This window comes from Taudactylus pleione, unplaced genomic scaffold, assembly GCF_031769625.1.
Source record: "Taudactylus pleione unplaced genomic scaffold, aTauple2 ptg000048l, whole genome shotgun sequence".
NCBI classification, from domain to species: domain Eukaryota; kingdom Metazoa; phylum Chordata; class Amphibia; order Anura; family Myobatrachidae; genus Taudactylus; species Taudactylus pleione.
In genome coordinates, this window is record NW_028284450.1 from 1,276,100 (window position 1) to 1,300,526 (window position 24,427).

Here is a 24,427-nt window from a genome sequence, read left to right on the forward strand (position 1 = left end):
CCATAGAGAAGGGGTGGGGCCTTCGGCAGTGGGGCCCACCAGGGATTTCCCCTGTTAGTCAGTCCAACCCTATATGTCTCACATAGTGGTCTTCTAAGCATATGTGTTAGATTTAATAGCAAAGAGAGTAGAGAAAAAGAGCGTACCACACTTCTCATACATTGTGTAGGTTAGGCTACATATCTTCACATAGTAACTTATAGATTGGTTTGAGAAATCATCTGTGCATTGCTTATACTGCTATTATCCACATATGTATGGTTTTTGTATAGATCAGACTGTAATTTACTGTATTATATTTAGCACTGTACTAATGATAGGTTACAACCACCAATTAAACAAATATAAGAGTGGACACAATTTAATACCGCCTTTTCTGCTTGTACTGCTCCATGTGTGATACCGAGTCAATTAGACAACATATTGCTACTAGGCTAGTGTTTTAAAAATCGCACAGAAAGTTTGATTTATCTAAAAACCACTATGCTGCCATATCAGGGCGTTAATGAGTTATAGGCCATTTTTCCTGTACGTGGTTTGCCTTATTTACAAGGGTGATTATTGTGTTTCATGTATATTGTGGTACACAATATACATGAAATTTGTATGTCAAATTCTGTTTTCTTTTAATAGTATTTCATTAAAGGTTAATTTTTAAAGTATTCACAATCATATTAAGCAGTGCCCCCCCCAAAAAGTCTTCTTTTTCTCTACCAATCCACTTTAAGTCTTTTCTGACTCTGGGAGCACCACCAACATATATAAATTCATCCCGCTGAGTGGCATCTGAATACAATAAGTTGGTCCTACTAAATTTAATATCTACCCACTTTGGTCCACAGGATCTAGGTGTGATCTCTAACAATAGTCTGGTGCGACTCTCAACCCCCTTCTTCTTTAGACTTCAATGTAGCCATAGATGGCAGACCTGCAGATTTTGAAGCTGCCACAGTAGCTATTATCTTATCTAAGTCTGCTCCAAAATGTATATTTCCATAAAAAGGTAAGGATTCCAGAGCCTTCTTTGATCCTGTATCAGCTTTCCAGGATCTTAACCAAAGGACCCTGCACTACTGACGCTGCTGATGCTTTGGAAGCTAAAATTCCAGCATCTATTGCAGCTCCTCCCAAATAGGAGCCCGCTTCCCGTATGTGGAAGATATACTTAATCTGTTCTCTGGTAGCATCTAGTAGAGAGTCTTCCAATGCCCCCGTCCATTCCTAAACAGCTTTGGCTACCCAGGCTCCAGCCATAGCTGGACGAGTAGCAGCTTCCGATGATGAAAATATTGCCTTAAAACATGTTTCAATTTTCCTATCTGTAGAATACTTAAGAGAAGATGCTGACGGATAAGCAACTTAGCATTTCTGACTAAGTGCGTCATAGCAGCATCCACAGTAGCAGGTACCACCCACTTAATAGATTCAGAAGCTGGGAAAGGATACAACGATGTTAATCTTTTATGCACATTAAACCGTTTATCCGGGTTACCCCATGCCTCTTCCATAAGCTCCGTGAGCTGCTCGGATTTAGGAAACTCCATTTTGACCACCTTCTGGTGTTTAAACACTGGAGCCTTCTTACTAGGAGCCGGTTTATCATCCTCAATATTTATGATTGATCTAACCGCCCTTACTAAAGAAGGAACATCCACTGAGGATGGATGTTCCTCCTCTCCCGAGCTAGACCCTGGAGAAGAACCCTGCGCACCTTCTGATTCGTCTGATGATGCGTCTGAATCGATATGCTGAGCAGACTGATAAAAAGATAACTTGTAGTTAGGCGCCTTAGTAACTACCGGTTCACTTGCAACTGCTGACTGAGCCATACTCTGACTTGAGTATAAGCATCCATCCAGGAAGGATGTATAGGAGGTGTAAATATAGCATGCTGTGGGTACCCCATACAAGGAGGCATTATGAGAGTAGCCATACGATTCCCAAACTGCTTCATAACCTAAGACAATGAAGACACCCAAGATGGCGCTTGTACAGGTACTGGAATACTGGACTGGTATAACAGACAGCACACAAACCATCCTTAATCAAGTCCTGAGAGGTCAAGCCCGCTAAACAGGCTTTACATGAAATCAGCACAGAGCCCCCCTCCTCCTGATTGTCTTTACTTTTTGACATATCAATTTTAAAGGTAACAATGCAATGTAATGTGACAACCTTCACAATTAATTGTGAAGTATAAGAAAACTCCCACACACCTGCAACAGAGGAATGAGGAGAAAAAACAACAAGTCCGGATGTTGAGGCAGAAGGAACGGAGTGTCGATGGAGAGACTCCGAAGATCTGAGTACCAAGGACATCTGGGCCAAGCTGGAGCCACCAGCATTAGCTTGCCGCCATCCTGCTTGAATTTCCGAAGAACCCGAGGTAGAAGGGATATCGGAGGGAAGAGATACGCAAACTGGAAGGTCCACCAGACTTGCTGGTGCATCTCTTGTCCTGGACCCGTGCACGGGCAACTTGTGATTGTGACAGGAGGCTATTAAGTCCACCTCCGTCAGGCCCCACTTTTCCACAAGGAGCTGAAACACCTCTTGGTGAAGCAACCATTCCCCGGGATGCACGTCGTGATGGCAGGGAAAGTCTGCCTCACAATTGAGGACACCTGGAATGAACACTGCTGAGATGGCTGGAAGATGGCACTCCGCCCAAGACAGGATGCGTGACACCTCTGTCATCGCTGCCCGACTGCGAGTGACCCCATGATGGTTGATGTACGCCACCGTGGTGGCGTTGTCGGACTGAACCTGCGCGCCTCTTCCGTGAAGAACGCGACTTGACAACTGGAAGGCCCGATACACGGCCCGAATTTCCAGAATGTTGATCGGGAGAATTGCTTATTCCACTGTCCAACAGCTCTGAAGTGAGAGTGAACCTGTCACTGCACCCCAACCCCGGAGACTGGCATCTGTTGCCAGGTGAACCCAGTCCGTGATCCTAAAGGGGCGACCATTGGTGAGATGAGATGTCTGAAGCCACCAGGACAGAGATAGGCGCACCTCCGGAGGCAAAACCAGCATCTGAGTCTAGATCCGGTGTGGCAACCCGTTCCGTTTGGATAAAATCAGATGGAATGGAACTGGGCATATTCCACCATGTCGAATGTCGACACCATGGACCCCGGAACCTGCACTGCCAAGTGAATTGACACTCTGCAACTGTTCAGGCAACTATGCACCCGCAGTTGCAGGGAGGAGATCTTTTCTGGAGTCAGAAAGATCCTGGGCGAATAGAAGAAGTTGGCCTCCCACTCTGGGTTCCCCCAGAGGAAGGCCCGTCCCATCAGGCAGAGGGTTTATCCTCCGGTTTGGAAGCAGGGCATCGAGCACTCCAAGCTTGCTTCTTAGGTTTAGAGGCTGCCTTAGTGGCCGCTTGCCTGGGGAAGGACTGACCCTTGGACTTCCCCTTGAACACAAAAGGACTGAAATGCAGAGGTCCTAGCCTTGGAAGGCGCAGTAGCTGAAGGCAGAAAAGCCGACTTAGACTTTGCCAGGGTATCTACAATTTTGTCCAAATGAGGACCAAAACAATAACTCCCCAGTGAAGGGCAAGGCCTCCGGGCCTTTCTTGGAATCAGCTTGAGCCCTCCAAGAACGTAACCACAAAGAGCGGAAGGCAGACACAGCTGCGGCCGAGACTCTAGAGGTTAGCACACTGGCATCCAAAGCTGCTTTGCCAATATAGGTAGCGGCATCTCTCATCTGTCCCACCAGAGTCTGGACCTCAGGAGCTTCCTCAGTAAGGTTGTCCTCAAGTACATTGGGCCAGCTCTCAATGGCCTTAGCTACCCAGGACATAGCCATAGACGGAGAGGCCACAGCCCCCCGAGAGAGAATAAATTGACTTTAAGCACGTTTCCACTTTCCTGTCCATAGAATCCTTTAGGGAGGAGATGGAGGGTAAGGGCAGCGTAGCACTTTTGATTAAGTGAGTAACTTGCATGCGGGGATTCCCACTTCTTGCAATGCCCTGCAGGAAACGGGTTGCTAGAGACGCCAAACGTTTCTGCGGCTGGAACCTCTTACTAGGCGACTGCCAGGCCTCCGCCATGTGGTCAGTCAACTGGTCAGCGAGAGGAAAAACTGCTACATTCACTTTAACCTGTTTGAAATTTGGGAATTTGGATTTAGAGGCCGGGGCATCATCCTCTATGTCAAGGATGAATCGCACCACCCGTACTAATGCTGGTACATTAATAGAAGACTTAGTAACCACCTCCCAAACAGGAGAATCCGAGTTAGAGTCCTCAGGCAATTCCCCGTCATCTGAGGACTCATCCGGGTCTGACAGTTGCATAGACTGGGACGACACAATAGGGCGTTTAGATGCCCTATGGGGCTTGTCACTCCTCAGCATATATTGAAAAGCTGAATAAGAAGCCGCTGAACTCTGGACTGAACTAGAAAACACATCCACCCAGGGTAGCTGCCCCCTCTGTGAGAGTCCCTGAAAAGGGATGACCGACTGTTGCGCCACCTGAGGAGGCTGCACATATAGCAGCACCCCTGGATAGGTATTAACAGCTTGAGGCCCAGGGGAAGACTGCAATAATTGCGGGATACCCTGCGACGGGAGAATAGCAGTTTGGGGTAACCCCATTTGGAGGGCTGGGACCGCCAGGTTATCTGCTATGGAGGCCAGCACCTGGGAAAACACCGCCCAAGGAGGGTCCTGTCCCATAGTTGGGGGGTTGGAGGGCCCAGTCAACTGAAAGCACCTCATATACAGCCCATCCTGTGATAAATCCTCCTTAAATACTCCCGCAGCAAAACGTCTGCAGGAGAACAGAGTGAGAGCAGCGGAGTGCTCTACTTCCTTGTCAGACATAATATAAATATATACAGATATATAAATATAAATAATTGGGAAGCACAAAGGCGGACCACTGGAAAACCCACAAGCGTGCAACACACCGGTCCACAGATATGGTACCGTGTAGCAAGCAACTGTATGTGACAGACCCCACAAATACTTGAATTTATATATGTTTGATCAGAGATAAGCCCCTCCCCCACACACCTGCCAGGGCCGTAGGAGAAAAAAAGACCTTTGGAACTCTCTCCCTATCAGACTCTCCTCCTCTTTACAATCCTTCAAACTGGCTCTTAAGACCCACTACTTCATCAAAGCCTTCCAGCTCCCATCCTAACTTGCTGCAAAATGCTCCTTCCTCCGTTTACCCCATCTGTGCCACACCTGTTTGTCTGCCCCTCCCCTTTAGAATGTAAGCTCTTACGAGCAGGGCCTCTACCCTCTTGTGCTTCTCCTTACTTTACTTTCACCTACTTCTTACCCCCCACCAGGGCACCTAACACTTGGTTGCTTACGCTCTGTTGCATATCTAGGTGTTATGGTCACATATGTATCAATGTATATTATCCATGTCCTTGTCCTATTTTGTACTGTAAGTCAGTTGTCAAATTGTTTGTGTACTTTGTAAGGCGCTGCGGAGCACTTGTGACGCCATATAAATAAAGGATAATAATAATAAAAAAGGGATAGGTATAGATTGACAGTATTAATGAAATAAAGCGGACAGTCAGCACTAGCAAAAGTCACATAAGGTGCATTAAGTATTCTTCTGCATGGTGTCACTACAATCAACCACTCCCAGATTCAGTGTCTGGGAGGGCTATAGTGCTGTGTACACTGACCTTTAGCAGGGGAGAGGTACACAGGGGGACCGGACCACATGCTGCCTGAGCGATCTGCGCTGTCACTAGAGAAAAAAGATGGCCGTCGGAGACCTCAGAGGAGGAGTGGCCGCAGGAGGATGCAGCTCAGTGACGTCAGACCCGAGCGGAAAGCTGCACTGAGCTGAGGAGCCGCTAGACAGGGAAGGTTCTCTCCCCAAGCTAGCATTAAACCCCCGGAACGCCGGTTCCCGCTGCCGGCAAATTACTCCCTGGTGGTCTAGTGGACACTAGACCTCCTGAGAGGGGGAGCCGGCCGCTGCACGTACTCGCGGGTCACTGCAAGCGGTGACCGGCGGCTTACCTGTTCCCCGGCGATCCGGCAGCAGCCCAGGGATACCTCAGGAGCCCGGCTAGTACAGACTCTGGGGTCCTGCTGCAATCCCCTGATTTGTACTGACGTCACGGCACCGGCGGGGTGTAGGAGCTGTAGCTTGGACGTCCAATGCACCGTCCGATGCTGCTGCTCTGAAGAGTTTTAAAAGTAAATAAAAACCTCATAAAATAAAACAAGCTTAGGGGCTGCTAATCAGTCCCCTCTGTGCTAACAGTGAACAGACTTCGGCCGGGTACCAACTTAACCTGAGGTGCCTGTGGCTCGGGGTAGAGAGGAGGATGGACCCAGTGCATCCTGGGAGCTAAAGCTTTAACTGCGTGGTGCCCGTGGATCCAGATCCAGCTATACCCCAAGGTCAACCCTGTGGACCCCCTATGGACCTTGAAGTAGAAACAGTGATAGTTATAACTGACAGAATAAAAGGCAGTATAAACACAGCAGCTAGCAAACTGTCACACACAATGCATATGCAATTTAGTTGCAATGGGCTCTGAATCAACTACTCAAAACACAATGCTTGGTAGGATATACAGAACTATATACCTGACCCATGGGAAAAGTATACAGGGAGTATAACCCAAAACCTCCTGAGACCAACAGCTACAGCAGCGCACTGATAGTGGACTGTGAGCAACTCATATACACGAGACGGGTAGGAGGCACGACCCAGACGCGCAAAAACCTTTGATGGGACCGCGTCTGGGGAAGAGCTGCCGAGGGAGCGCCTCCCCTAAGCTGCGTCAACCGACCGGTTACGCTGGCCTCGTGGCAGCAGAAGCATCTGCTGCCGATCACCGGCATCCGACGATAAGGCCCCGGTTGTCTAGTGAGGACGTGGACGCCCCGGGTCCTGACTGCAGTGGCTTCCGGTGTGTCTCCTACGCCGGAAACAAAATCTGCCACATGCGATTCCCCATAAGCGAGGAATCGCCTTACCTGACATTTCTGTGCGTCCGGTTGCAGTCCGGGTCCCAGCATCACTGCTAGCACACTCAGCAGAGACCCGCTGGAATCACCACTGGTATTACTGGTGTTGAAGCCCGGCGGAGGTAGAAAGAGTCGCAGTACATGTGTCTTAATTGAGACGCTCAGTACTGCCCACTCATAAACATAGAAAATAACATAAAACATAAAAATAAAAGCTCAGGACTGCCTAAGCAGTCCTGTTACAAAGGTGTGTCTGAATCCTGCAGCACCGAACGAACAACTGGGGTATATATGGAGAACCCGAGGCATCCTGGGGGCTGAAAGCTTTAAATGTTTGGTGCCTGGATATCTTCAACCACATTACCCCATGATATCCCTGTGGATCCCTATGGAACCTGAAGAAGAAAAATAATATTTCACATATGTCCATAATATATATGTAACTGTAATCTAGTAAATACACAAATCTAAAAATCCAATATTTATGGATCCATACTACTTAATAGATAAAAATAATTTAAATGTACATAGTCAAAATGCTAAATCACAAAAGCTTCTAAACACAAAATGCATAGCATTCACCACACCACATAATCAAGGTGTCACCAGGTTAACCACCCTTTACCTGTACTTTTGCACTTGGCACACAGTCTGCACTTTGACTTCTATGCGCTGGAGATCGAAATGTTTAGAAATTGTTTAGACAGCGCCCGATAGAACAATTCAATTGTTGCTCCGTCTGAGCGCGATAGCCGCCGATGCCAACATTTCTTCCTGCACCCTCAAGCAAAAATGTGTGACAAACCCATGGTTAGGACGCCCTAACCGCAGTTAAGGTGCTCTAATAGGGACTTTAGAATGGGTTTAGCAGTTTTACACGGCTAAACCAGATCTAATAGGGTGTGAAAAGGATATAATTAATGAGCACCCAGAACAATTGAATTGCAAAACTGGGTGCTCATTAATTACTGCAGCCCACTCAATAATTAAATCGGCCCCTCTGTGACTGCTAAGGAGCCAACGCTTCACAACATTTTTTTATTGTTTCAGTCATTAAGGTTCAAACAAATTCTGGTCATAAAGTAAAAACGAAAAACTTCATCAGAATGGTTATGCTCAATTTATAGTACCTACATAGACTTAATAAAACAGAAAAGGAAAAAAAAATACCTTGTTTAAAAAAGATATAACATGGTTTTTGGTCTCTTCGGAACTCAGACTTTGCGGGACAATTTCTTCATAGCTGGTTTCCTATAAAAGCAAATGCTTCTGGTTAATCAAAGTAGAGCTGTAATATTTGCCATGTTTCTACATAATACTGGAAGAGAGTAATTTATGATTTAACAAAGTTGACAAATCACTTTATTCTGATGTTGAATATTTAACATACTGTACATTTTTCTCAAAGAATATCTAACATGACAGACTGGACAATAAGGTTGTTACATATGGAACAAAAAGTACAGTCTAAAAAACTCTGATGTGGCAGTATTGGTTGGTACGTTATCTCTCTCCACAGTTTTACACATCTAGCCCTAAATTCCAAAAAGTAGACCACTTCTACTCTACCTCCTTAGCAAAAAACGGAAAAAAGAAAGCAAATAGATGCTGTTGAAAGAAATATATAAACTGTATACTATTATTTGATATAATTTTAATTACACAGAAGCTGCTGGAATATGGGAAAACTACCACTGAAACTCCCTTAAAATTGCTTGGACCTAAAATAAAATAAGATACCAGTGCTATTATATATACTTATTATCACTGACTTTCCAAAATGGAACATAGGGCATGTGAGATTGTAAAATATCACTTTATATATATATATATATATATATATATATATATATATATATATATATATATTTCGATGCCTATCATAAATCTCTAGCCGACATTCTTATGTCGGGATTGTGACAGACTACATCCCATTCACAATAGGTGGTAATTCTTAAGGCCGGTACACACTAGACAATGTCTAGTGTGTACCGATCTCGGTAGGGACGGGACCTGGCGGGGGTGCTGGCATCGGCAAGTGCATACACTTGCTGATGCCAACAGCGATGGCGGGGGCCATGCTGCCGTCCCCGCTAATGATCTCGCCCATCGGACCTGCATGCAGGGCCAACTGAGAATGTTGCTGATGCGCAGGAGCGCACGTAGTCATCAACATAACGTGTACACACTAGACAATGTGCCCGATATGTCGCTCTGATCCACTAGATCGGATGACATATCGTCTAGTGTTTACTCAGCTTAAGTGTACTGTAGAAAGTTAATTATCCCTCTGTAGTATGGATTGTACTTTTATCCAGTCAATATCTACAAGATTTAAACATCGATTTAATATAGTAATATAGTATAATTCACAGCTCACCGTTCAAACTGTGCCAATGAAGGCAGCGTGAGCCGTAGATTACCCTGTTGACAAGCATATACAGTATATTAGTGGCCGCTCAGAATCTCATTAAATGTGGTGTTTTTTTTTTGTTTCATATTTATGCGGCCATTCAGTCCCAGATGCCCATTTGGTAGTATCCACCAGTGTGGGTGATCAACCACATACTGGCAGCAAGAGTGACTACAACTGCAAGGCACCACAATCTGAGCAGGTGTCTTCCTTGTAATCTCCTGAATATGAGTACGTGCTGGCAGCGAGATGTGTCCGTTCTTTTCAGTCCTGTGTATAATCGTGGCTGAAGTATCAGCTCAGGACAAGAAGTAACTTTTGTAATATAGTGGTTCTCACTGTGTTCAGTTAATAAACAAGTCAGAACTTTGTACTATAGCTTACTCTAATGTGTTCCAGCCCAACCTGGGCTCTTTTTCAGATCCTTTGCAAATAATCTTTTTTCCACCCCTGCACTGAGTCCAATTATTTCAGGTTTTGGCTCATCTCATTCTGGTTTTAATATCAGTAATATTTCTGTGCAGGACCCACACCAGTCATACCATTATTTTTCCAGAAGACATGACATTTTCCTAAAATACAATACTATTAGGTTTCTGTAATAACTCAAAACTAGAATTTGCGGTAGTATCCAGAAAGTGTTGAAATAGCCAAAAACAAAGCATATTTTAATCTCTTTATTTAGTATAATAGTTGGCATAAAATACAACATACCAGAAGAACAAGTGTAGAACATGTACAATGGAATATAAATAAAATAAAATAATGATCTTAAATTACACTTTGTACATTGAACTTCTTATAATAGTTTTATCATTTTATAAGATCCTGTCAAAAAAAAAAATAAACACGGAAAAGGAAAATAATAAAGGGCCCATAACAAATAAGTAACTAAAAGGTAGTAAATATAAGGGGTACAAGAAGGGGGGGGGGGGGGGGAAGGCAACATGCAGTACACTACACAACCCAGAGAAGACCAGCTTCGTTCTATACCAGGTAACAGTCTATGAAATATAGAGTACAAAGGGTCCCAAGTTGCATGAAATTTTCACAAAGTATCATGAAGGAGGGCAGTTATATACTCCATTGAGGCTAACAACCAAATTATATTTATGAGGGCTGTAATCGATAAAGCTTCGGTGTACTTCCAGTTCAAAGCAATCAACAGTTTAGCCACGTTATACATGTGGCTACAGCAGGGCTTGACAAAACCCGGGGGCCAGGTCGCCATTGCGACCAGATTTGGCTGCCTGGCGACTAGATTTGCAGCAACCCCCTGCCGCCGCTAGTGTAGTGCAGACCACAATCCACACTACAGAGTAACAAACACACAGCTACTGGGGGGACAACTACTGGGGGCAATGCATAGGGGGGACCACTTCTGGGTGCACTGATTAAAGGGGCACTACATAGGGGGACCACTACTAGGGGCACTGTGTAAACAAAGCGTGGAGAAGTGAATAATGAAATAACAGCAGTCGGTGATTGAGGTCCCCGCAATACGCGCTGATATATGTGGATTCAAATTACTGTCACAGTTTCCAGACCAGCCCAGTAGGTTACATGTTCCAGGTCACCCAGTAGGTGCACATGGAGAGTCCAGTAACATTTTTCAGAGCACAATGGAGATGCATTGTAAATGGCGGATGGACGTTTTGCTACATAACTCCAAAAAGAACCAACTAATTACAACGCCAATATTTTTCTGCAAATCTACAGACCAAGATCTTTAATTTGGTATGTGATGTGCCCTGCTCAGACAATGGCATCATAGAAATATGCCACTCATAAAAATCAACCTTCTGCTATTAATAGCGTTCCCGCAATGCTGTCTTAGCGGGGCGCCTCGTCCCTTCCCGATTTCAAAAGGGCAGGATGCACCCTGCCCTTTTGGTGGTGCCCCACTAAAAGACCATGCAGAGTGCAGTCCCCACCCACAGGCTGCAGAGTCCCGAGGGTGGGAAAAATAGCAATCACTATTCAGAGAGAGGTGAGAGCTTGGGGCAGCACGGTATGTCCGCAAGTGCCAGGCACGTCTCCAAGTGAGATCTTAAAGACATGCCCCCTTTTCTCGTGCGCATTACAGTGCCCTTTCTAGGTCTGGTGCCGGATAAAATATAGATGTGCAAAGTATGTGACTCACTCCCTTTCTGTATCCACTCCCTTTTTGGAACTCCGTTATTATTCTAACCATAAGAATTGAAACAAAATAAACAAAGAGAGATGGAAACATATCCTAACATTTAAATGTCATCTGATGGAGACATGGGAGAGCTACATTGACACCCTCCCCTCTTTGCTTAGAGAGCAGCTTTGGAAGTGTTTCTGGGGTACACTTTGGTACAAAACCCGTATGTATTCTCGGGATCTCTCTATTTCTTTTACCAATGCCCATGCCTCAAAAGACCAGTGACTCGGTGATCTCTCTCTCTCATTAGCTGTGATTAAAGGGGCTGTGGTTTATATATACTTTATATATATTTTTTTTTTTTTGGGGGGGGGGGTTTAGATCCAGGTCTACTTCTCATTCTACCTCCTAACTTGATACTTGTCTAGACTATAATGTTATTTTACTTTTGTTGGATATTTATACTTACTGGTATCTCACTTATTACCATTGTACTTCTTCTTTGTATTTCCATGCTTCAATAATGAAAAATGTGTTTGATAAAAAAAAAAAAAAAAAAAAAAAATGTCATCAGATGAAATCCCATAAGGCAGAGATCTACTTTACAGCTATGTATACCACTGGGATTTTACTTCAACTATCATTAAAGAAGATCTAAATTCACTGTGTTAGTGAGGCTTAGGTTGGCATACAGACTTCTCATTCTTTCTCTACACTAATTCATATTGAGTGAGGCTGCCATAATGACTTGGCACACAGGACTGCAGTGAATCTCACTGATGCTCACTGATACAGGAACACTATTGGGCTTCATCATCAATCTTTATAACTGTTTTTGATACAATTGCACCTGTTAAAACATTATAATTCTGAGGCACGCAAAAGTGCCCTAATTAGATGGCCGTCATGCCCGACCCTTAGAGTGGGGAAGCAGTCGGGAAGCCGATGGATGGCTTCTCGACTGTCTAATCCCGGCAAGAGTTAAATGAGAGGCGTCGAAATCCTGATGCCTGTCATTTTCACTACGCTGGGAGCCCGACACCCGGCTTACCGATCGAAGGTAAGCCGTGTGCGGCAGCCGCGGGGGGGAGGGTTAGGTTTAGGGTTCCCGGGGCAGACTCAGGGTTAGGCACCCCCCGGGTGGTTAGGTTTAGGCACCCCCTTGGGGGCAGTTAGGCACCCCCTGGGGTATTTCGGTTTAGGCAGCGGGGAAGGGGGGGTTAGGTTTAGGCACTTGGGGAGGAGGTTAGGGTTAGGCACCCCTAAGGGAGGGTTAGGGTGTAAAATAGGTTAGTCAATACTTACCTTTTGACGATCAGGATTTTCACTGCTGTTGGGATTTGCGGCCGGCGGTAAATCATACTGAATCCCTAGAACACTATTGTCTGTCCAATAAAAAACCTCTTTCTTTGCTAACTTTATGTGAGCTGTGCACATAAGAAAAGGAAAGCGGTCTACTACAATAGTTTAGGTGTGACATTTAATTTATTTTAAATTACATAGTGTATAATATACCCTAACAGCCGTCATCGTGGCGACCCATGCAGCATTAAACAGGCATAGGACAGTGCACCGGATTGTAGCATCCACAGATGGGCTGGCCACCCGATGTACCAGTAATACTGGCGATAACATACTGGCAGTGTATTTGACTGATATTCTGTATGTTATTTACAAGCTGCACTAGTACTAAACAGTCTGAAGTATGAAGTAGGGCAGCATTCATATGTACAACTATATTAGTGAGCACAGCATGTTGTTTTCTATAAATCAATGCATGCACAGAAAATGTGCATGCTATCATTAAAGGATTAAAGGGTTGCTGTTTCATGAGAGCCAAGTGGTTTGCTTGTATACAGGTGTGTCCTCTCATCTAGCCTCAATAAACCATGCAGCAAGATATGCCTGGTGTGAGTGAGCCGCCAGGTCCCATGCAACTCTGATAGCACTGGGCGTCTTTTTTGGCGAAAATGAGTCTACGTCACAATGCGACTAGGACACTCCAGGAGACTGTGCTGTTTAATATGATATTGACACTTGGATATCTGTGTGCACCTGAGACTGAATATGGAACTTGGTGTGGAAAAAAGCTGTGGCCTATATCATCATAGCACTTCGTTTGATGATTGAGAGCTTCACACAGATATACAAGTGTCACATATAATTTATTTAACCAAATAATCAGCACAGTCTGCTGGTGCATCCTATCGCATTGCGACTTAGACACATTTAGGCGCTAGGAGAGTCACACAAGACCAGGCGTGCCAAGAGGGGCTGTTTGGCGTGACTGCAGCAAAGATGAGTGAGGACTTCTAACACCACTAATTCTGTGTTCGTGCTGATGTGTGCATATTAGTTTATTGGATATATTAGTTTTAACTGGATTCGGTACTGGCTACATTTGCGATATTAACATTATAATTGCTGTATCACATTAACAGGAATTAGTGCCTGAACTTATGCATTGTATCAAGTGCTTGCATGAGCAGTGACATCTACAGCATATGATCTACTGACACTCGTATTTATATGTGATACTCTGGACAGGTGTTAATTTTGGGATGTAGTCAGCATCCCGGCGTGCGAGATGTCAACAGTCTAAATACCGGCGCCAGAATCCCTACAGCATCGGGATCCCGTCCGCCAGCATCCCGAAGGTAAGCATCGGAGGTTAGGTTTAAGATTAGGCACTAAGGGGGGAGGGTTAGGTAGAGGGACCGGGGAGGGAGGGTTAAGATTAGGGTGTGGGGACAGGGGAGGTTAGGTTTAGGCACTAGGGGGGTAGGTTTAGGCAGTGGGGAGGGAGGGTTAAGATTAGGGTGTGGGGACGGGGGAGGTTAGGTTTAGGCACTAGGGGGGAGGTTGTTTAGGCACCGGAGAGGGAGGGTTAGGGTAGGGGTTAGTAGTAGTATACTTACCTACGGGTGTCGGGATGCTGCTGTCGGTATTCTGACCAGCGGCATCCCGACCGCCGGGAACCCATACCCAATCCGTTGATTTTATTCTCAGAGATATTTGGTCTTTTTCTTCTTATTTTTAAGTGCACTTGTTTTTACATTGTCATAATTATAAGTGGATCCACTTTTAATTATTTTTGCAGTTTTATTTCTGTACGTATGATGTAGCAATAAAATTAGTTTTTCATTGATGAAATATAAACTCATCACTACATAGTTTCATTATATTCATTGTTGTCCCCAGGCCGATTTCTGCGGGCGCAGGCAGAAACACCCTACCGCTCGGCACTTCCCCCCACCCCAATGCACCGCATTCCCGGTCACCCTCAATGTGTCCTTGTTACCACGGACACCGGATGAGACGCCGACGTCACGTTCTTCACATTGGAGGCTCCGTGTCCGCCGGCAATAAGCACGTTAGTGAAGGTTCCAGGTGACGGGACACAGCATTGGGTCAGGGGAGAGTGCCGAGCACGGGATGTGGCATTGGGGCGGGGGGTAGTTGTCCATCATAGTGCAGGGGCGGTGTCAGGCTAGAGGGCAAAGATCCCTCCTCCTGTATAAAAGTTCAGGCAGGAACAGTCACCTGAACAGATTAAAGAGAGCCTGCAAGTGGGGCCAGTATCTGTAGAGCTGTATAAAAAATATATTCTGTGTAGCGTGCAAGTGGGGCCAGTATCTTGGCCTCTAAGAAGAGAATTCATATATAAATTATTTTTACGTTTAAATCATTATAAGGTCAGGATTTAAAAGATTATATTTTTTTTGCGAAGGCCCCCACCCGGCTACTTCTTGATGCTACCCGGCTGGAAACATTTTCTGGGAAGAACACCGATATTGTTGGGATTCTATTTCAGCACTATTGCTCTCCACCCTTTTTCGATAATGACTAATTTAATAAAACAAAATAAGATACATTTAACTAGATTATTGGCACTAAAAAGTCAGATAAATACTACAACCAAATAAAATACATTTAACTAGACTGTTGGCACTAAAAAGTCAGATAAAAATACAAACACTTCTAATCAACTAAAAAAATAAAGCTATAATAAAAACAGACTGAGGGCCTGATTCAGAGACGACGCTCTGAATCAGGGCGTTTTTTTTTTTTTGTGCGGCCTCCTGGCCGCTCGCATAGCTGTTGGTGACCACCCACAGCTATTGCGAGCGGCCAGGATGATGGTCGCGATGGTCATAGAGCCGGAAGCTCTCCCACTGACATCACTGGTGATGTCAGTGAGGCCGCCCACAAACGGCAGGCGTTCGCATGGGAACGCCTCAGTTTGTGAAGCTACCCCCCCCTCCCGCCACGCCTACAAGATGGGGCGAGCTGTCGATCAACATCGACAGCCGCCCCTTTTATTAGTGAGCCACGGAGCGAGAGAATTTCTCTCTCGCTCCGGGGCTTGCGCACGCGCAGTGTGGCCGCTGCACGTGCGCAGAGCATACCATCGACCTGCTCGCGAGCGCTCAAGCGCTTGCGAGCGGGTCTGAATCAGGCCCTGAGTCTCACATATTTGGAATCTTACAATATGCTTCACGGCTCAACCACTACCTCAGGTATTGTAGTGGACAATTCACCTTTTCTTGTGTGCACAGTTCACGAAAAGTAAAGAAGAAGGTTGCTCATTGGTCAGACAAAGTCCTTGTGATACAGGGTATTATTGACTTATTTTTACTATCCACATTTAAGGCGATTACGCAAAATTACATTTATAAACAGTAAAGTCAGCGCCGAATATTATCTTGTATTGTATATCTGTCTTTGGAAGCCATTTGGGAAGCTTCTGTTTATCGCCTCGGCTGCAGCCTTTAGATGCTGTGGCGCCCGCCATTTCTGCTTTGACCATATAACTACCCTTAAAATTAAATTACTATTTATCCCCTGTCTGGAAAATACTCCCAACAAACTGAAAGTCTGACCTAGTTAAATTGTACATCAGCTGTACCTTGCGTGGAAACCCGTATAATTACCTAAATCACACTCTCCTTCCTACATATACAGTAATCTTCCAAAATCTGTTATACACACAAGTGAAGATACTGTTCATAAACAGTAATACGTAATATACACCTTGAAAAAAAATACCTCAGCAAATTGAGTGAAAGCTTCTAAGGCATGCTGATTAATTATCCATGTTTCATCTGCTAGGAGTCTGGAGAACAAGCTTGATATGTTTGGCAAAACTGCAGTCTGAAAATACAAAAACAAAATAGTCACCATCTTTATTAAAATGTATAAAAAACTAAGAGCCTGATTCAGAGTTGTATGCTATCCGTTGCTTATTTGGACGCAGCTGCTATACGAAAATATGCAATTATCGCAGCCACCAGGAGATGTAGAGACGCCCAACTGTGGCATTGCAAATCCAAGCATCTGCATAAAATGTCGCAGCATCTGTGTATAAAGATGTAGCATTGGTTGCAGATCAGGATAACTGTGGGAATTGAGACGCCGGAGCCATACTTCCTGCGTATGTCATCGCAGTCACGGGGTGAGAAAGTCACGACAGGCCTGCATTATTCGCCGTTACTCCCCGTTACCACCAAACGCTCCCTGTCAATCACACTGCGAGTAAACTACGGTAATGTATCGTGACGCATGCACTGTTATAATCGCTCAACTCTGTAAACATCAGACATGGTGGTTGCTCATATCAGCTTAATGACATAGCACAGGTGCTTGTAAAGGGCGGGGTTTACACTGAACACAGAAAAAAGGGATTTGCCCTCCAGCACACCGTAGCAAAATCAACAAAAAATACTTAAATCCTACATGATAAAAGAGATTCAGAGGTATTAGTTACATATATATATATAAATGTATGAATAAGCGCCAGGCCAATCGTCAAGGCTCCTCTATACTGGAGTCCCTAACATTAAGGTGTTCACGTCCGAGAAGCAAGGTACCCCTGTGCTATGTCATTAAGCTGATATGAGCAACCACCATATTTTTTGTTTGCAGTATTGAGAGGCATGAAGGAAGCCAGCATTAGGAGGAGGTGCTGGTCCTTATAGTGCCATGTGGAGGTTTCTGGGGTACCTCCAAGGTGAGTTAGCTCTCAGCTTATACATGTGCTGTTATCATGCAGTACACCAATTTGTAATTATATGACCCAGAGTGGGTGCTACTATAATGTAGCAATAATTATTTTGGGGTGAGCATTTGGGAGTGGGGCCCCCGGAGTTGTTCTGGCTGGACCTTTTTCAGGGCATCACCACTTAATTCAAATAGAATATTTTTATCACTTTTCTAATTGTTTGTTTATTATTTATGTTGTTTTAATTCTTTCACATTTCATTAACACTTATTGATTTATCCTTACACATCTATCCTTTACACTTCACTATCACCTTTTTTCCCCTTTTCGTGTGATGCCCTGGGGATGGTCCTTGGCTGGAATGTTTTTTGGGGTACCTTGCTTCTCGGACGTGAACCCCTCAATGTTAGGGCCGCCAGTATAGAGGATCCTTGACGAATGGCCTGGCACTTATTCATATATTTATATATATGTAACTAATACCTCTGAATCTCTATTATCATGTAGGATCTAAGTATTTTTTGTTGATTTTGCTACAGTGTGCTGGAGGGCAAATCCCTTTTTTCTGTGTTCTGTAAACATCAGCATTGCGTACAACTCTGAATCAGGCTCTAAATCCTTAGGAGATTAAGAAATCTAACTTTTATTTTACAAAATGCAAATTAGCAGGGGAAGAACAGGACCACAGTAGGTTTCTGAATGAATAGGGTGAGAAGACTAAATAAGATTTACTGATAAGTACCAAGCACTGCTCAAAATTTACAGGCTATGTCTGTGACAGCTCATGCTGGAGGATTCAGAGTCAATGGGATGGGGAGGATTTGTAACCATGAGTTTAAGCATTAAGGATTTCCACCTAGCCGCAGACTCCAAATAAACACCTTTCAAATCATGTACATACTTCAGCAGTACAAACATTTAGACAGGACGGTCACAGATACAAGGTACTACAGAGACCTGCCGCTAGACCAAATGGGAGAGCGGTGTCAGAGATGAAATACCTGAGTGCAGAAGTGTGTATATTGTAGAAAGTCAGCCTTCCCCTGCTCTGTGTTCCTGGACCTGCCGGTGTCGGGAACAGTAGGAATGACATGCGTTTCACCATGTGTGGGGGCTTGTTTACATTTCTTTGGAATGAGAAGAAGCCCCCACACTTAGGGGCCTATGTATCAAAGCTGGGAGAGAGATAAAATTGTGAGAGATAAAGTACTAACCAATCAGCTTCCAATTTACATTTTGCAGGCTGTGTTTAAAAAATGATAGTTAGGAGCTGATTGTTTGCTAATTTATTTGGGTACTTCCGTATTTTTGCGGCCCCCTGGTTACGCTACGTAAGTAGCGTAACCAGGAAATACTATTCGGCCCCTTGCGGGCTCGTTGCGCTTGCCACACTGCTGGCACGATGCCTCACTCCGCTCGCCACATGGATTTATTCCCCCTCCATGCCCACTTGGATGGTAGGGAATGATGTTGGACACTGGCTCATCTTTATGCTAATGGATGGTAGGGAATGACGTTGGACATTAGCGTAAAGATGAGCCAGTGTCCAACGTCATTCCCTACCATCCAAGTGGGCATGGAGGGGGAATAAATCCATGTGGCGAGCGCAGCGAGCCCGCAAGGGGCCGAATAGTATTTCCTGGTTACGCTACTTACGTATCTTCACTATAGATACGTAAGTAGTGTAACCAGGGGGCCGCAAAGGTACGGAAGTACCTTTATTTGTTACAATTTTATCTCTCTCCCAGCTTTGATACATAGGCCCCTTAGTATCATAAGCCTCCCTGACTAATATTACACAGACCCTCCAACATGACGCGTTCCATTAGTACAAAATACTCTGCTCCTGGACTCCTCCTTAATTTATGATTGCAGCCACCTGTGTTGAAACACCTGTCTCATCAATTATCTAGTTCAACACAGGTGACTGTAATCATAAATTAGGTGTGAAGTCCAGGAGCAGAGCATTTTGTACCTAATGGAAGGGGTCATGTTGGAGGGTAGGTATTACACAGAAATCAGAAGCAGCTCTACCTTCCCTAATCAATCAACAATGGGCCCCGCTTCTCTGTACCACTATTCAATGCAGCTGTACACAGAGTTTAGGTAGGAGCAGTGGTTACTGAGTGCAGCACACTTCCCTTATCGGTCTACTCACAACAACATGCAGCGTGCACATCAGGAAAATAGAGACGTCAGTTTAGACGTGTATTCATACTTTGAAGACTGCATTAGTTACTTACAATAACATTTAACACAACAGCATTATTAAGATGTATCATTAGTGTAACTATATGTGGAAATCTCTATAACTACAATAATGATCTAATTATCATAATAATGTATTAGTTTTATGTGTAAATCACTACCATTACTACTACATTAAAAGGTCACTATACTGTTTCTGGAGATAACACCTGTGTCTAACTCTAATACAATTTATCCTTGATGCTGGGACTTAACATGGGTTAGTATTGAGTTTGAGAGCTATTATCAACATATAATAGTTTTTTCCTCTGTTCTCTATCCCGAGGGGACAGAATAGTCTATAATTTTCGACCCCACGCCGCCCTTTGTTTTTTAACAATTGAAGTGTGATACAAATGTAATTATCTATGCATATTATTTGATTTACTATATCATAGCATATGTGATTTACTTGCTATATCATACATATGTGTCTGTGATAACAGAATTTATCTCAGCTGCAATTATTTAATGTCATTGTGTCACTTTAAAATGTTTCCAGTAACAAGTTATTGATACATTTTGTTTTGTATCATCTCATTATTTAGGAAACACTGGGCCTGATTTAAGGGGCCTATCCATTAGGCGACCTGAAAAACTGAACATCTAGCGTTCAGTGCTTCAGGTCGCCGGGTGCGGTGCCAGCACTGAACGGCGTTCACTGAACGTCATTCAGTGTAGGAGACCGACCTCCTATCTGTGAACATGTTGAACCTGACGCTCATCGTCAGGTTGACAAGCATGTTCCACAGATAGTCGGGGTCGGCAAGGACCCAGTGTGCACGCATTGGAATGAGTACAATGAGACTTTCTTTAGACACCCATTCCTGTTTTGCTTTAGGATAACTTCACCCACTTTTTCAATGATTTCAAATATTCCTTGCCACATGGACAAAAATGTACTTTCTGCCGAGTGAACCAAAGTAAGCAGTCTGTCCCCTGGGGAAAAGGTGCGTAATAGGGCATTAGGATTGTACACCCTCTGTTGTGCCTGTTCCAAAAGTTCTCTCACTAACGGCACCACTGCAGCTATTCTTTACTGTATCTGGGAAACATGCTCAATAACCATCTTATAGGACTGTGTTACCGCTTCCATGTCTCTTTTGCAAGCTCCAGCAAACCCTTGGGTGTCATCCATAGAGCAAAAAGGCAAGAACCCAGTGGAAAATTGTGGAACCTCTCTAATGGCCAGCAATAAATAAGGTAAAAAATAATCTTTCCCATCGTTATCCTCCACTTTCTTTAGCATACAGTATTCTTTAAAGTTTTGTTGAATCTCATCAGTCTGAGGGTGACACATTGAGGTTACTCAGCTGAGGACCCCTAACAGGTGGCACAACTCTTTCTTGATGACCCAAGTGCCCCCCCTAGCTCGCTACTAACCCTGCAGCTTGGCTCGTCCCAACATTATGTACTGTTTACAGCCTGTTTCTGCTTTCCAGTGTACAAGGGCAGTAAGAACAGATAACCAGGAGAGTGCCCAGCTGATGCAGCGCACACTGTGTGAATGGAATTTGGCACATTATAATGCAGATGAAGTGTCACATACTGCTGTGGACAGAACTGTGTATTGGACATTAATAGGATCAGAGAATAATATCTGAATGTCCGGTACACAGAAGACGATGTCTAGTGTGTGCAGACATCGTGCACAACAGCCATGCTGCATTCGGCAGCATGGCCCTCGCTAACGATGTTGCGTGGACCTCTATTCAGGTCCTCCAGGCGATGTTGCTGACGACATGCGGGAGCCCGATATCTCGACCGATCCAGCCGGATGAGATATCGTCTAGTGTGTACCTGGGATAAGGCTGGGTACACACTAGACAATATGCTGTCCGATCTGGTGGATTGGACTGACATATCGGGCACATTGTCTAGTCTGTACCCACTATATCGCTGACGATGCCCACTCCTTCGGGTCGTCAGTGACTTCTCCGGTCGGCCCTACATGCTGGGCCGACGGGGGATGTCGTTAGCGAGGGCCATGCTGCCAAATGCAGCATGGGTCCCGCCGTCGCTGCCCGTAATGGCAATTGTGTATGCACTTGCTGCTAACGGGATGGGCACACATCGTCTAGTGTGTACCCAGCATAAACCTGATATGTTACTTAAAGGATGACATATGTAATGATGTTGTAATGTGTGTTTTAAAGTTGCAGAGGGAGACAACCCCCCTCCCACTGGAATGTACATATGTACATACAGCCAGGTAACTGTGTGTGGCTGCTACAAATCCCCCATAGAAAATCTCATATTGATATCTATCTCCAGTCCTTACAGGAAACCCATGGTCAGCTGAATGCAAAGGCAAACGCGGGGTGGGGTGGGATGGTGTGTTCCCGCTGCCTGGAAGTCTCCCTCCCCAGTCCACACCATGACCACAATAGAAATAGTAATATAATAGAGTCTTACTAATGCTGCATGTTCTTCTCAGTATCACAAATGAAATAATTAGCCCCACCTGTGGATCTTTTAACATGTGTGAGCCTGTAATAAATACACCTGTGCATCAACTAGGAGATCTGGAAAACATGCACTGTTAGGGGTGCACTGCTATAGACCATCAATAGGGTTAATAATTATTACCATATAATAATACAGTATCCAGAGCATAAAGAGACCAGTATGTACAAATATGTCCTGGGCAGTGCTAGGTTCTTCTGCTGCACCCCTAGACTCCCGGACTTGCTCCCATATTCTGGAATGGTGCCCACATCTGAAACAAAAACATTCTGCTCAGACAGGATGGCCCTACTACCGCATATAATGGCTTACTGTGATTGCTGGTTCTGTATATACTGGAATTATGACACTCAAAAATTCAAAACACTTTGTATGATGTACTTTGACACTGCATAAGTGCTTAGTATACCCTCTTCATGGACTGACCACACTCGTAAAATCAAGCATTTGGAAACCCCCCTCTAGAAATCCTGCGTTTGGCACTGGAATGGCATGTGACATCACAAACAACTATGAAGGGTTAACGGTGACTGGGTTTATTGCCCTAATATGATAAATCCCCTTGTCAATGTAATGGAGTGGTCTTTGTTCTAGAGAGGTCTTTGCCAGACTTATGGGCACCAGAATCCTTACCTGAAGTGGGGGGTGGGGGGGGGGGAAGCATACCCAATAACTGTACATAGCATTCAAATAATAATTGGATTTTTGTACTTGCGTTGAATCTTTTTCTCTGAATCCATCTAGGAGACACTGGACCATGGGGTTGCTTGAGGGACCGAAGGAGCTGGCACCTAATTAGACTAGTATAACTTTAAGAAAGTAGCTCCTCCCCTCTGCAACCCGTGAATCACCTAGTGTAACTTACCGGTTAACCACAACCCACTCCCAAGCAAAGAACTGAGCGTAATGGTGGGAACGCAGTGTCCTCCAGATAGATTCAGAAAAAAGGATTCAACGTAAGTACAAAAATCAAATATTCTCTTTCATCCGATCTGGGGGACACTGGACCCTGGGAAAGTTCAAAACCCTAGGTAGAGGGTACCCTCAGAAAAACCTGAACGTAAGAATGTCTGACAGAAACTAGCATTCTTAGATGCGAACTCCGGAAAGCAAGAAAACTATGGTGAACCTGCTGGTGAACAGTTGACCTAACCGTCACTGGCAGAGTGGCTTCCACGGAAAAGTCACAGGTCGCATAGAGGGAGCATTACAGAATTGGAAAACAGCCTCTGTGATTTCAGCAGGGAACCACCCTGCCAGGACTGCGTGGATACCAGACACCGAAGGACTACCCCCAGCAGAAAGAAACAAGCAGAAATTGCATTCACAACAAAATAAAAAGACATCGTCCTGATTTGTCATCAATACTGCAGTATATTGGCCCTGCCTAGGCATCAACCTACATATGATCAACACGGGGTCTAGACCTGCCCTGTGGTCAACTTGGGCCAGGAAACCTGTCTCACCTAACCTGGTGAGCCTAAGGTAGACCAGAGCCACCAGGCTGACGCCGACTGCAACTTGGATACCTGGATCTTCAGAGGCTAAAACTCCAAGACAACTACTGTAACAAGCAGAGTCTCCCAAATAACAGAGTACCGACACAGTGTCGGGCCACCTCGAAAATACGAGCATATAGTGCAAGTCTCTGACAGAAGCAGCTCTGAAAAATTAATCAGGGAGAAAACAAACTGGAGGAGCCAGAATGCAAGCGGATTCAGCCCACCTCATATAGCCGCCACACCAATGGCAAGTCCAAAACCGCCTGACCAAGTCCAGGCTACCATCTCAAGGGCGAGAAAATGAAAGGGAACAGACTGTCAGCAGACCACTGTGATGACTAAATTAAGGAGTCAGGAAACTGCACCCGACATTCACTCCCTTAGTCCAGCGGCAGTGCTGATATTCATAGCCTCCGGACCTCCCGATGTGTGCCGCGGGTGCAGCATACATCGCAGACTATGTAAAAATAAATTATAAATATAAGTAAAACTAATCTAAAGTACAGGGCTGCAGAGCAGCTCTAAGAAAAACAGCCCAGCTGCCATGGGCACTTAAAAAAAAAACTGAAGACCACGGGTTGCAGAGGGGAGGAGCTACTCCCTTAAAGTTGTACTAGACTAATTAAGTGCCAGCTCCTTCGTTCTCTCAAGCAACTCGATGGTCCAGTGTCCCCCATATCGGATGAAAGAGAAA

The 24,427-nt window shown here is 44.8% G+C and overlaps 1 protein-coding gene across 2 annotated transcripts in view; it reads right to left on the reverse strand.

Annotated features, from left to right (window-relative positions):
- FIRRM (FIGNL1 interacting regulator of recombination and mitosis) overlaps positions 1–24,427 on the reverse strand; it is a 207,558-nt gene that overhangs the window by 24,975 nt on the left and 158,156 nt on the right. For both annotated transcript variants that reach the window (XM_088460534.1, XM_088460533.1), the window contains exons 21-22: positions 16,567–16,671; positions 8,147–8,227 (exon numbers count right to left, since the gene is read on the reverse strand). In XM_088460534.1, coding sequence (XP_088316660.1) covers positions 8,147–8,227; positions 16,567–16,671 — 186 coding nt within the window. The remainder of the gene's footprint in view (positions 1–8,146; positions 8,228–16,566; positions 16,672–24,427) is intronic.